At 36.6% G+C, this 12,637-nt stretch overlaps 1 protein-coding gene across 1 annotated transcript in view; it reads left to right on the top strand.

The window, feature by feature from the left end:
* Nucleotides 1-12,637, top strand: part of TBK1 (TANK binding kinase 1) — a 28,104-nt gene that overhangs the window by 2,641 nt on the left and 12,826 nt on the right. The window contains exons 2-9 of the mRNA XM_033058446.1: nt 1,342-1,462; nt 3,198-3,338; nt 4,146-4,275; nt 4,852-5,033; nt 5,835-5,995; nt 7,885-7,995; nt 9,739-9,918; nt 11,386-11,582. Of these exons, the coding sequence (XP_032914337.1) occupies nt 1,376-1,462; nt 3,198-3,338; nt 4,146-4,275; nt 4,852-5,033; nt 5,835-5,995; nt 7,885-7,995; nt 9,739-9,918; nt 11,386-11,582 (1,189 nt within the window). The 5' untranslated portion in view covers nt 1,342-1,375. The remainder of the gene's footprint in view (nt 1-1,341; nt 1,463-3,197; nt 3,339-4,145; nt 4,276-4,851; nt 5,034-5,834; nt 5,996-7,884; nt 7,996-9,738; nt 9,919-11,385; nt 11,583-12,637) is intronic.

Below are 12,637 nucleotides of genomic sequence, written 5' to 3'. Positions count from 1 at the left end.
AAGATGCTTCACATCTCACATGAGCTAACAGCTGAACGAAAGTGTGCAGTCTGCAGTCCCTACAGGTGGAGAAGTGTGCTCAGAGTTGTGAGAACATGTGTCTGCAGCGTAGCTGCAGGATCAGGATCAGGAGCAGAGCATGGGCATGTGCTCCAGCTGCCTGCTGGAGCAGGCTGGGAGAGTGGTGGCTGCTGTGCGGCTCTCAGTAACCTTCTGGTAACATACAGGAAATTTGGTCACACCTCTTCTTCAACAGTTACAGGAAAAGCTTCCTTCTTTGAGTATCAGTCAGCAGTTTCCTGTCACGTATCATATGCAACTAACATGCAGTGTCCCCTGCCAAGCTAAGCAAAGACCTCTACTGTAGGAGCTTCCCTCGTCCAGTTGCATTTTGCTCTTGAGATTCTTTAGGTTTGGGAAGATCCATCTTTGATTTTGAAACCTTTTGCTAGGTGTAATGGCAAAATCAATGTGTTAATTCAACCAATAACTTAAGGGTGTTCACCTGCCGCACCTGCTGTTTTGGCAAACAGGAAAATCTGGCAGTTCTAACGTTTAATTTTATTTTAATAATTTTAGTCAAACTTATTTTCTTCTTTCTTTTGAATTTGTGAAGACCCAAGTATTTGACTATTCATATTTCAGGAAGGGTGAGGAAGCCAGGCTCTGTAGATATGACATACCCAATATGAAATTCTAGAAATTAGAGAAATGTCCCTTAATTTCTTTCAGTAGTAATTGCTGGTTCTAGCAAGTGGATGAAAATGCTTGCATCGATTGTGACTTTTTTTGAGCTCAAAGTAGAAGTAGTTTTTTGTGTTTTTAGTCCAGTCCTTTATGGTTCTGCTGAAATGCAGCTTCCAGAGCCAAAGTGATGTAGAATATCTGCATACGTATCTGCCATCATCTCTAATGTTTGTTCTTTGGCATATGTACAGAATAATGGAATTCAATCACAGGTCTTGCTTACCTTCAGAAGACTTTGTGCGCGTGTTTTTGACTCTTTTCTATGTGTTTTGTTACTTGATCATTTCAACACCACATACAGCAGTAAAAAATTATAAGATTTTCACCTTTCCAGTTGATTTTTCAAACAGAGTTTGAGGAATACAGACCTTAAATGCAGAACGGTGTTGTGTCAATGGCATTAGTTTTGATTGCTTATCTTACTTTTGCTTCAGTGTTTCGCCTCTTATTCCTCTACTTGGTTGTTCTTAATTCTCCATATCTTTGGAGTTACAGTTGGGGTTTGGGTATTTTTATTTCCTTCTAATTTAAATAAATCCCTTTCATGTATTTTGCTAAATTATAATTCAGTGTATTGAACCTTCTGTTTTTAAGGTGAAAAAGAAAACTGTCTGATCAAAGAGCAAAGATGCAGAGCACTTCAAATTACCTCTGGCTGTTGTCGGACATTCTAGGACAGGGAGCGACTGCAAATGTTTTCCGGGGACGACAGAAGGTTTGTGAAGAATTTTCATATGCAAGTAGCTTCATGAAATCAACAAAAAAAGTTCAAGATTTAGGCCTAAAGCAAATATGTCTGTCTAATTATTCATGCTTAGTTTTTAGTTTTTAATATTTGTCCATTGAATTAGAGTTCTGTAGTTAGATTTCTAAGGATTTGTTCTTAATGTTGTGTTATTCTTCCTTGTAAAATATTAACTGTTAGTAATTCTTTATTCCTTTTTCTTCAGTTTTACGAAAAAGAGTAAACCTAATTCAAGAATTTGAATAGGAATAAATGACCTATTTCTATTACATGACCCTATTATTTATATCTTTGTTAAACTGTTTTTTCATTGGTTTTTATCTGTTCTTTTTAAATCTGTTTTAGTGATTTTTATGATTTTTGTACATGTAATGTTCTTATTGTAGTGGATGAAACTGTTCTTAGTTGTCTGTAAGTTAATGCTTTTTAAATGTCTTCTTGGTGACATGCCTTAAGTAATCAGTGCAAAATACTAATTATTTTGCTTTTTATATTTTTATAGATATATAAAAAATTGCATGATTTTACATATCATGTAAATGATACACTAATGTGTTGTTGCAACCTGAGTGAGGGGCAAAGATGACCTTACATGTGCAGATCATTCTATTCCTATGAATTTCACAGTATATCTCACAAAACAAAGGAAAGTGTAGTTCTGAAAGTTCCTTTACAGTAATGATAGTCTGTGTGAAATCAATACAAAGTGATTTATGAGGTACAGTGGTTTTGTGCTCCACATTTAAGTGTGAAACAACATTAAGCAATAATTTAGCAGTTAATGTGCTTTTCTGGGTAAGTGAATTTCAACACAGAATGATTTCCCTGTATACCATGTATATCTGTCATCACTGTCACTAGTCTGAGCCTGTGACTTGCAACTCATTGTCAATGGGAGAAAGCTTTTACCTGGGCACCAGTAGTGCATATGAGTGTGTTACAAAGCACACCTTGTCTAAGCACAGGAAGGCCATGTCCTTAAAAATAATCTGTTGCACAAACTGCTAGTGTAAGCTTATTGCTAGAGTGGGCACAGGAAGCTGCTTTGCCCTGAGAGGGGCAGGAGTTGCACTTCCATCTGGTGGTGTTGTCATCTGAGCATGTTGGGGCTTAGTCCCACTGGAGAACTCAGTCTGATTAAGCTCATGATTGTGCTTCTGACACTTATTATGTGGGCTTGAACTGCTTCAGGATTTTGTGAGTGGCACGTAGTGCTTGAAACTGCCTTTGGAAAAACACAATACTGGTTTATCAGTATAAACAGTACAGTAAAGAAAGAGCAACATTCAGCTACTGGAAATTGTCTTTTAGTGTTAGCAAGCCAAGTATGTGCATGTCTCTCATTGATTAATTCAAGTAACTCTTGCTGAAAAAGTATTTTTCAACTAAATTTATGAGTAATTATTAAATGTGTAACCTTTCTTACACTAACTGTTCTTTTTTAAAAAAACTCTTAGGTTTTGTGGCCTAATAAATTTTCCATTCTGCTAGTCTGTTTGTTTATAGTCTATATTAAACTAATGCAATTTAATTTTTTTACCAGAATCTTTATTTCCACCTTAGCACAAAGTAGTATTTTGAAATATTTCTAGTCTGGTTATACTCACATGTACAATAGAACATCTTAAAATGCTTGGATAATGTCTATGTGTACTTTTACAATCTTTTGCGTCTGTTTGATGAGTATTTTGTTTGTTTTCAACAGAAAACTGGGGATTTATACGCTGTCAAAGTATTCAACAGTATAAGTTTCCTTCGTCCTGTGGATGTTCAGATGCGAGAGTTTGAAGTATTGAAGAAACTAAATCATAAGAACATCGTCAAATTGTTTGCCATTGAGGAAGAGGTAATGAATAGTTATTGTGATCTGGGATGCATGGAAGTAACTGCAGTATCCATAACTACAGAGTGGAGAGGTACATTTTTAAAGAATGGTAACATATATGATGATACAAATACTTCCACCCAACCACCAGCATATTTTGCTTTTCTTTCTTTGTTGTTGTTGCTGTTGAAAGAATATACTTGCTTTCAGTAGGTGAAACACCTTCAGTGTATAGGCTCAGGTTAAGATTCTTTATCTTGAGAAGCCACTGTCCTAAGTTTTATCTTGAATAAGGATTTTTAAGGTATCTACATGTTTTAATATTTAATAGTTGAATAATGGAACTGTTTGAATAGTTGAAGGTGTTTCAGTAATCCTGACAATTTTATGCTTTTGCTTTGCAACCAGTTAAAATGATGACATAGGGTACTATTACACAGTAGTATAACAGTATAAATTGGAGCAGCTGAACTGATGAGACTGATCAGTTGAAATGACAGAGATGGAGAGATGAATAAAGAAGGACAGTTGGTATTCTCAGCACTTACGGTGTGTCATTTCTCTCTTGTTCACCTGTCAGTACTGCTCTCAACCTGCTAGTGCCTAGAACTTGAGGCTTAGTTATTTTCCCCTCTTCAAGTTGGAGTACATGAAACAGTATAAAAATCCACCTGTGCTTCTTTTGAAGATCACCAGAATGGAAATTGTTATATAGCTATGGATTTTACTTTTCTTTTTTGAAAGTAAGATCTTGTGGGTATAGGTAATTTCTGACATTGGTGTCGCAATAGTCAGATTCTTAATCTCTTTTTGATTTTTTTTTTTCAGACAACTACTAGACACAAAGTACTAGTTATGGAATTTTGTCCATGTGGGAGTTTGTACACAGTTTTAGAGGAGCCATCTAATGCCTTTGGTTTGCCAGAGTCTGAATTCTTAATTGTTTTGAGAGATGTGGGTATGTAAACTTCGCTCTTTGGTCTAATTTGTTGACTGAAACAAACTCATCCTTGTTTTGTTTATCTTGAAACAGCAAATTTAAATGACTGTCAAATATTTGAACATATTAATATGGTCGTATGGAATCTCCTATTTATGTCTATGTTGGTATGGGTAGCTGCATTAAGAAGCCATTTCTGTGTAAAGTATTGATGTAATTTTTTTTCTTTATTTCAAGATTATTTTTCACATATTAAAGAGACTTCTAGTGATAATTTCAGAAGAGTTAATTAGAAAAATAATATGGTTTACCTATGTTTACCTGCTATAAAATTTTCCTCCTGATTTGCCTGCTATTACAATTACTTTATGGGAAAGATGCTACTGAGAGCAAGTAGTGCCGTAATTCAGCTGTTTGGAAAGAGAAAAAAAGCAGTCTGCGATCATGGTCTTTCTGTTAACTGAGTGTCCCTTCTCATTCCAATTTCTTAATGAAAACCTAAACATGTCTTCCTAGCATCAGTTACAATTCAGTGTTTGCACAGTCTATGTCATGATGTGTACATGAGTTCTGTATTTGTTTTTGCAATTGAAGTGGCTGGGATGAATCATCTCCGTGAGAATGGAATAGTGCACCGTGACATCAAGCCAGGCAATATAATGCGTGTTATAGGTGAAGATGGGCAGTCTGTTTACAAACTTACAGATTTTGGTGCAGCAAGAGAACTTGAAGATGATGAACAATTTGTTTCTCTCTATGGCACAGAAGAGTATTTGGTAAGCCCATATGATTTAATTTTCTGTGGAAGAAATGTTTGAAGCTTGGGGCCCTTCATGATTATAGTTAAATAGGTGAAGGTCAGGTTGTTGGGAATTAGTATTTAAACCTTTGTATTACAGTTGTTTTTATAACTTTCCACAGGACTTTTTCACCTTGGATCATACCATCTTCTGCTGATGCAAATGCATCAGCCTTGAAATAATTTACAGGTCCAGCTTCAACTGTTGCCTTGTGTGAAAGGGGGAACAGTGATATTTTAGTTACAAATATGTTTACCTTTATCTCCATAGATGTATTTTAGTTTGTGTTTGAGCTACTTGGATGACATTAGGTGTAGTTAAGATTCACATGAGACCTTGGCTAACCAAAGAGAGGCAGTAGAGAAGTATCAAGTAGAGAAGTATGATTTTCTTCCTGCCGTGTTTTCCCACATGTGCATCATAACTGATACTCTCCTCTGCTCTGGATCTTTTTTCCATTTAGTTTATGTTGTTCCAAAATTATCTGGAGGAATACTGAATTCTTCTCTTTTTTAGTGGTCTTTTATCCTAGTAGTCACTCTTCAGCTGAATTTTGAAATATTTTTTGCAAGCTTTTTAATAAAAGTGACAGTCATACCTAGGAATAGTGATGTTTGTCAGAATAGCTTAAGCAACTTCTATGATACAAGCGAGCTTTTCTTTTTTAAAGAACTGAAAGTTTAGGCTGACAAATTACCTTACTGTGAAAAGATAGATTGGGTTTTTTCTTCATAAAGCTTCATAAAACAATGCTAACTATTTTCTTTTTCTCTTTAGCATCCTGATATGTATGAGCGAGCAGTTTTGAGAAAAGAGCATCAGAAAAAGTACGGAGCAACAGTTGATCTGTGGAGCATAGGGGTGACCTTCTACCATGCTGCAACAGGGAGTTTGCCCTTCCGACCATTTGAAGGACCTCGTAGAAACAAGGAAGTGATGTAGGTAATTTAGAAGAATAATTTTATCTGTTGGTAAATTAAATCAGCCCTTGAAATGCTTTTTACCAAGGAATCCTATATATATATATATATATAATACATATAGTAAACTTTAAAACAGTTAAAATATTTAAGGAAGAATACTCTTCTATTGTGGTATAGTCCCAGTAGGCAGCTGAACATCACACAGCTCTTCACTCACTCCTCTGTAGTGGGATGGGGAATAGAATTCTAAGGGTGAAAGTGCAAAAACTTATAGGGTGAGTTAAAGACAGTTAAATAAGTAAAAAAAAAAAAAAAAAAAGCCCACAACAAACAGCAGCTCTTGTCTCTTAAACCCAAAGGGAAACAAAACCAAGAAAAACAAGTAATGCAGAAAAATCCCCAGTTGCTCCTGAGCAGCCAGGTGATGCACAGTCAGTTCCTGAGCAAATAGCCAACCTGGCAAATTTTTCCCCACCTCCTCCTTAGCTTCTGTTGCTGAGCAATATGATATGGTATGGAATATCCCTTGGGTCAACTGTCCTCCTGTATCCCCTTCCAATTTCTTGCCTGTCCCCAGGGATATTTGCCAGTGGGGCAGTAGAAAAGTAGCATAAGCGCTGCTCAGCTGTGGCTAAACATGCCTGTGTTATTAACACTGTTTTGGTCACAAATCCTAAACATGGTACCATCGGCTACTATGAAGGAACTGAACTCTATCCCAGCCAAAATCAGTAGAAACATTCTGCTTCAACAAGGATTTTAGTGTGTGGCACCTTAAGATCTGAATTAAGCATATAAATTGAGAAAGGCCTGAATTGGGCTCCCCCAAAATACTGATGTTTTTCCACACATCTATCTTTCAGCATGGCACTAGGCTGGTCTGTTGTAGTGCTGTTTAAATAACTTGGATACCCAGGCAAAATTACAGTATTCTCAAATGGGGTTTCAGTGCTGCAAATTTTTGTTGTCCTTTAAATGATGGTCTTATCCAGCAATCTTGAAATGGGTGCGCTACCAGTGAGACTGACATTTGAGTAGTATAGTTGTGGACTGCAGCTGAAGGTAACAGGAGTGGCTCCTGAATGGAAAACAGAAGATATGTCTATGATATGACAATTGTATTTGATTCCTGTTTCATCTTAGTCTGGTTCTATTTTGGTTTTGTGTGTTGTGTTTTAAGAATAAAGCAAGGTGGTACTTGGGACCTCTAACACATCAGTAACATCTCTGTTCTGGTACTCTGTGTAAAACTGACTCCAACTTTCTTAGTTGAAGAAGTTGTCCATCTTGTGAATTTTTTCCCATAAGAATTCTTGTTGTAGCTGCTTGAAAGATGTTTTGTATACATCTTGTCCTCCAGAAAGAGAAAGCACAACTGCAACGTTCTCTTGCAAAAATTCTGTTGATCCTCATTAATTTCATAAAAAATTTGAGAAATACATGCCTGTGCAATACAAAGTCAAACAATGCTAAGCTGTGTCCAGATTTCTGGATGTTTCTTCTTCAGGCCCAAGTTACTTTGTGGTGGCTAAATGTTGTCTGTTGTCTGTGGAACATGCTAGAAATTAGCATGTTGATGTCTAAATTGAACTAAATTGACTTTGAATACTTAACTCTTGTGAAAACCTTTGGTTTCCTTCAGTATGCTGGGAATATCTCCTGAACTTTTCCCCAAGGCTGAGGTGGACAAAGTTGCTTCTCCAGCATAGCTTTTTGTTTACTGTTTTAGTGCTGCTCTGTCAGCTTGGAAGTGAAGCTTCCTAATTATTGCACCATCTACAAATTTAGGCCGACCTGTCATTTAAATTTGCATTTTTACTGTCCCTTTGAGGATTAGTTTCTAGACCTATGTATATATAAGAGGTAGTAGTTGAAGTTTCCATTATTTTTGTAATGTATTGCAGGTATAAAATAATCACTGGAAAGCCTTCTGGTGCTGTTTCTGGAATACAGAAAGCAGAAAATGGACCTATTGAGTGGAGTTGGGAGATGCCTATTTCTTGTAGCCTTTCAAAGTAAGTTTGAACTTACAGGTGTTTACAAAATGTTTCAATGCCACTTGGTTGGGCTTTTCCAGTTATTTTCCAGGATTGTATCTCTGGAGCAGAGATCTGATGCAGTTTTTTTCTTTGAACTCTTTAGTACATCAATACAGTCTGACATTTGGTTATTAAGCGGTTTTTTCTTTCCCATCTGTCCAAATAGTTTTATGATTGCTAATTTACAAATGAACACATCTGATGTGGTTTGAGTAGAAATACTACTACTGCATTTTTTCCACCCTCAGGAATGAAGAATCAATAACTTTGATGGCCCTCATTTCTTGCAAGAGTGTGACTTCAGACGTGACAAAAATTAGGCAGTAGGAAGGAAATGATAAGCAAAGACAATTGAGAGACTTACTTTTTGCTCGGAAAAAGGTCACATCAGCCCATTTTAACACATACTTGTGTCTTTTGAATTTTATCATCTTGTTTTTGCTTCATATGTCTATAGTATTCAGTAGGAAGAACCATGGAAAATCTAATTTTGGTATGACTTTGAAAACACCTCCCATAACCCCTTTACCTAGTTTTCTTCCTGAGGCTTCTTCCATACTTTAAAAGTTGCAAATCTTTCATTGTAAAGGAGGAAATAAATTGTTCTATGAAGAGACATAGAAGCAAACTTCTCTGAAAGCCAAAAGGGATATGGAGTCAGTCTGGTTTATATTAATTCATTAGTTTAGAATGTGCAGAACTTGCAATTTGTATGTGTTTTTTATGATACTGCTCATTTATGTCTCTGCTTATTCTCTACAACTGAACTGCTTGAAATTATAAAGGAAGCAGATTTTTTCTCATTAAACATCTGTTCACAGTAGTACTTTTCAGTAGCATTCAAACAGTATTTAGTGCTATAAGTTTAGTACTAAAGTGAGTTTGAGTACAGCATCCACTGACCTCTGATGGGGTCAGCAGTGTGCTTGCAAACCACTGCACCTTGCTTCAGAATGTTACCAGTTCTACTGCTGGATTCAGGCTTGATGTGTACATAATGTTAAAATTTTAGAGAAGTTTTTCATGGTAATGCACAAGTGGGGTCCGTGAAGTTCCTTACCATTCAGATGCTTGAGGTAGAAATGCATGAAATTTAGCCTGACCTTTCTCCTAGAATAGTAACAACTGTAAGGCAATAGGTAGCATGAAGTTTTTTGCAGCATTCCAGCTGCATGTGCAGAGTACATTCAGGCCCATCTCAGTCAGGATAAATTCTTACTGCTGACAATTTAAGTAATGAGTCTTTGCTAACCCAACTGATTTTGATTGAAAGCAACATAGTGTGCTCACACAAGCATCACCACTAGCAAATCCTAAATGGTAGTAGCTTCCTTCAAAATGATACTGTGGTGTGTGGGGTGAGCTAGGTAAAATGCTACTAGGGTGGTAGAAAGTGGCCTCAACTCTACAATGTAGACTTAGTAAATTTTATGCCATTTTTTCAGTGTGAGTGAAATTTCTCAAATGCAAAAAAAAAAAAAACAACCGGATAGGTAAGCCTGAAAATGAAAGATTTAAAGTACATGCATTAATGTAACACAATGGATATTGCCATTGAACAAATTGTTGCTCATTGTAAGGAAAAAGGCACTGACATATTCTTTAAGGGATAATAGATGTGTATACATGAGACAAGTCAAATGAATTATTGCAATTAGTTGCAAGGTAAAGTGTTCCAAGTAGAACCAAGTTGTCTCATCTCTTCCTGGTGTCCTCTAGGGGTCTGCAAGTACTGCTCACACCTGTCCTTGCGAATATTCTTGAAGCAGACCAGGAAAAATGCTGGGGATTTGACCAGTTTTTTGCAGAGACGAGTGACATACTGCACCGAATAATAATCCACATCTTTTCATTGCAGCAGATGACCTTGCACAAAGTTTATATTCACAGCTATAATACGTAAGTGTTTTGTCTCTCTATTTTCATTACTTTGCTCTTGTTCAGTCTAACAGCACTGTGACCTCAGATCACCAGTTACAAATTCAGTAGCCTGTGACCTTGTGTCACCAGTCTTATGAATTCAGAAGCCTTTCTGTGGCAGGTTATCTGAGGAAGTGAAAGGGGGCAATTCTCCTGCATAGTCATAGGGCATATGGAAACATGCTGACCAAAAATAAAAATAAAGTCACTGAAGATCAAATCAACTAATCTTAGACATTTTCATGACAGAACACAGACTTAATCCTTGATGTATTAACAATATGTCTGTTTTCACAACATAGGCCAACTCATCACACATTTGTGTGATTTATTTACAAAGTAGTTTTCTAGAAATTGTATTAATCTTTTGCTCATCTTGTCTTCAGGCATACAAAATGCACACATTGTCTCTGATGTAAAACTCTCACGGGGTTCTGAAGTGGTAATTGGTGCAGATTTATATGGGGTTCACTTTATGATCATGAAGTGCTGACATTAGAAAGTGTAAGATGTACAAACATAAATGCCTTTATTCTGCTGTATTACAGATATTACAGAGCATGTGTTAATTTCTAATGCATGGATACATACTGTTATTTTATCAAATGTGTAAATACAGTCCCCTTCAAGTTTTCTTTTCTATTCCATTGTTTTTGAGAGAGCCCAGATACTGTTTTTGCGGAGAAATCTTGCTTCTATTTATTATTATTATTTTCATGTATGATTATTTATAACTAACTGTAGTATTAAGAACCAATAGTGCTGCACAGGAGGCAAACCGGTCCTTCCTGTTAGTGTACTGAAGGTTTTTTCGTCTTTGTGGGAGGTTTTGCTAGTTTGATTTGCTTTGGTTTGGTTTTTTGGTCGCTGTTGTGGGTAGGTTTTTGTGGTGGGGTTTTTTGCGGGGAGAGGTATGGTATAAGTTCTTACCCTTGTGTCTATTTATTGGTGTAAATAAAATTCCAGAGGGTCTTTGCTCTTCCTTATAACTGCTGTTTTAGAAAATAACCTGGCTGAATTTACTGTTTTGACATGTAAAACACTAGACTTTTCTTTTGGAGAGACCATCCATCTCCTTTGAAGAAAAGGGTATGCCTTAGAAAACTTAAGTATGCTTTCTTCCCCTCATCTGGTGTTGCCTGTTTTTACTGACCTTCAGACCAGAGCAATTTTGTTTAGACAGATGTGCTTTGGTGGATAATCAGAGGTAGAAAGGAAGTTTGATATTTTCCAGGAAATAGCATTTTTTTTTTTTGGTAATACAGCAACCTGGAGTCTTAGGCAGCACGCTACTTTATTTAACTTAAAAGTCAAGCTCTTTATGAATAAACCCAGTTCTTAATTAATCAGAAATAAAAGCAATTTTTATTTAAAGAATACAAAATCTGAATTGTTGCACTGTTGTAGTGAGTCTAACTGCTGCCTATTGTATTGTTTGTATTATAGAGCTGCTATATTTCATGAGTTGGTCTACAAACAGACAAAAATACCATCTCAGAATCAAGAACTGATATATGAAGGTCGGCGCTTAATACTAGAGCCTGGCAGATTGGCACAGCATTTCCCCAGAACAACTGAGGAGAATCCTATCTTTGTAGTAAGCAGGGAGGCTGTGAACATTGTTGGATTAATCTATGAAGAAGGTATATGAAAGTAATTTCCCTTTTCTCACAGCTGTCTTTTGTAAATAGTTTGGGTTACTTAATGTAATTGGTTTATGTCTGTGTCTTGGAAATAGTGTTGGAAATTTTCTTTTGTTGATATCTGAAGTTCTAAGTATGCAGTCCAATGTTTTTCAAAACTGCTTAGTATCCAGAACATTTTTACAGAAACAGTAGGTGCTTGTAATGTTCCAAGTCCTTTGAACCTGAACATTTGTGTGCTAAGATGTAGTGGTGCTTAGGGAGTTACAAACCTCTTGAAGTATGACACTTGAAACAAGTGGAAAGAAACATTACAGAAAGTAACTCAAAACTGGTTCTTTTGTTTCATTATTCACTAAGTGGAAAGTCAAGTTTTAGGTATTTTTATTTTATTTGTCATGAATGCAGTTAGCCTTTCAGTTAAAAGAGGAGGTCTTTACAATGTACATTTGCTCAGAAGATAAGGTAATATCGTAATGAGGGAAAAAATAAATTAAGGTTTTGAATTTCCATTTATCATTGAGAGACTTTTAGAGGGGCCTGTACCAGAGCCCTTTTTTAATAAATGAGCTGGAGGACATGGCTGCAGTTGAGAGGTCAGCCTTGCTTTCATCAGTATGTCCTAAATACTGACTGCTCTGGCCAACTGGCACTCACACAGAGGTGCTGAAGAGTGTGGGTAGGTGAGCAGTTTGTGGAAGGATCAACAGGGTCTTTATATTGTGTCCCAGAGCTTTCTGAAGGAGCCAGTGAGTGTGAGAACAAAGGAGATTCAGGGATAGAGGCTACTTGAGGTTTAGAAAAGCTGTTTGGTGAAGTGCTACCCTTAAGAGCCTCAATGAAAATAAGCAGCCATGTGATAAAAAAGGAATGGTCTAGTATGTGGGCTGAAGAACAGAGAGAAATAGTTGCTTCTCACGATGGAGAGAGATTGCAAGTAGAGACCTGCATGAATTCTGTGATGTGCAGCATGTTCAGAAGTGAGTGTGGAAAAGGAAGGACAATTTGCTGAAGATACCAAGTTATTTGAAACAGTTAAGACAAAGGCTGGTTTT

This window comes from Catharus ustulatus, chromosome 4 (genome assembly GCF_009819885.2).
Source record: "Catharus ustulatus isolate bCatUst1 chromosome 4, bCatUst1.pri.v2, whole genome shotgun sequence".
Lineage (NCBI taxonomy): Eukaryota > Metazoa > Chordata > Aves > Passeriformes > Turdidae > Catharus > Catharus ustulatus.
The sequence above is the reverse complement of the archived record's forward strand: the minus strand, read 5'-3'. Positions and strand labels throughout refer to the sequence as shown.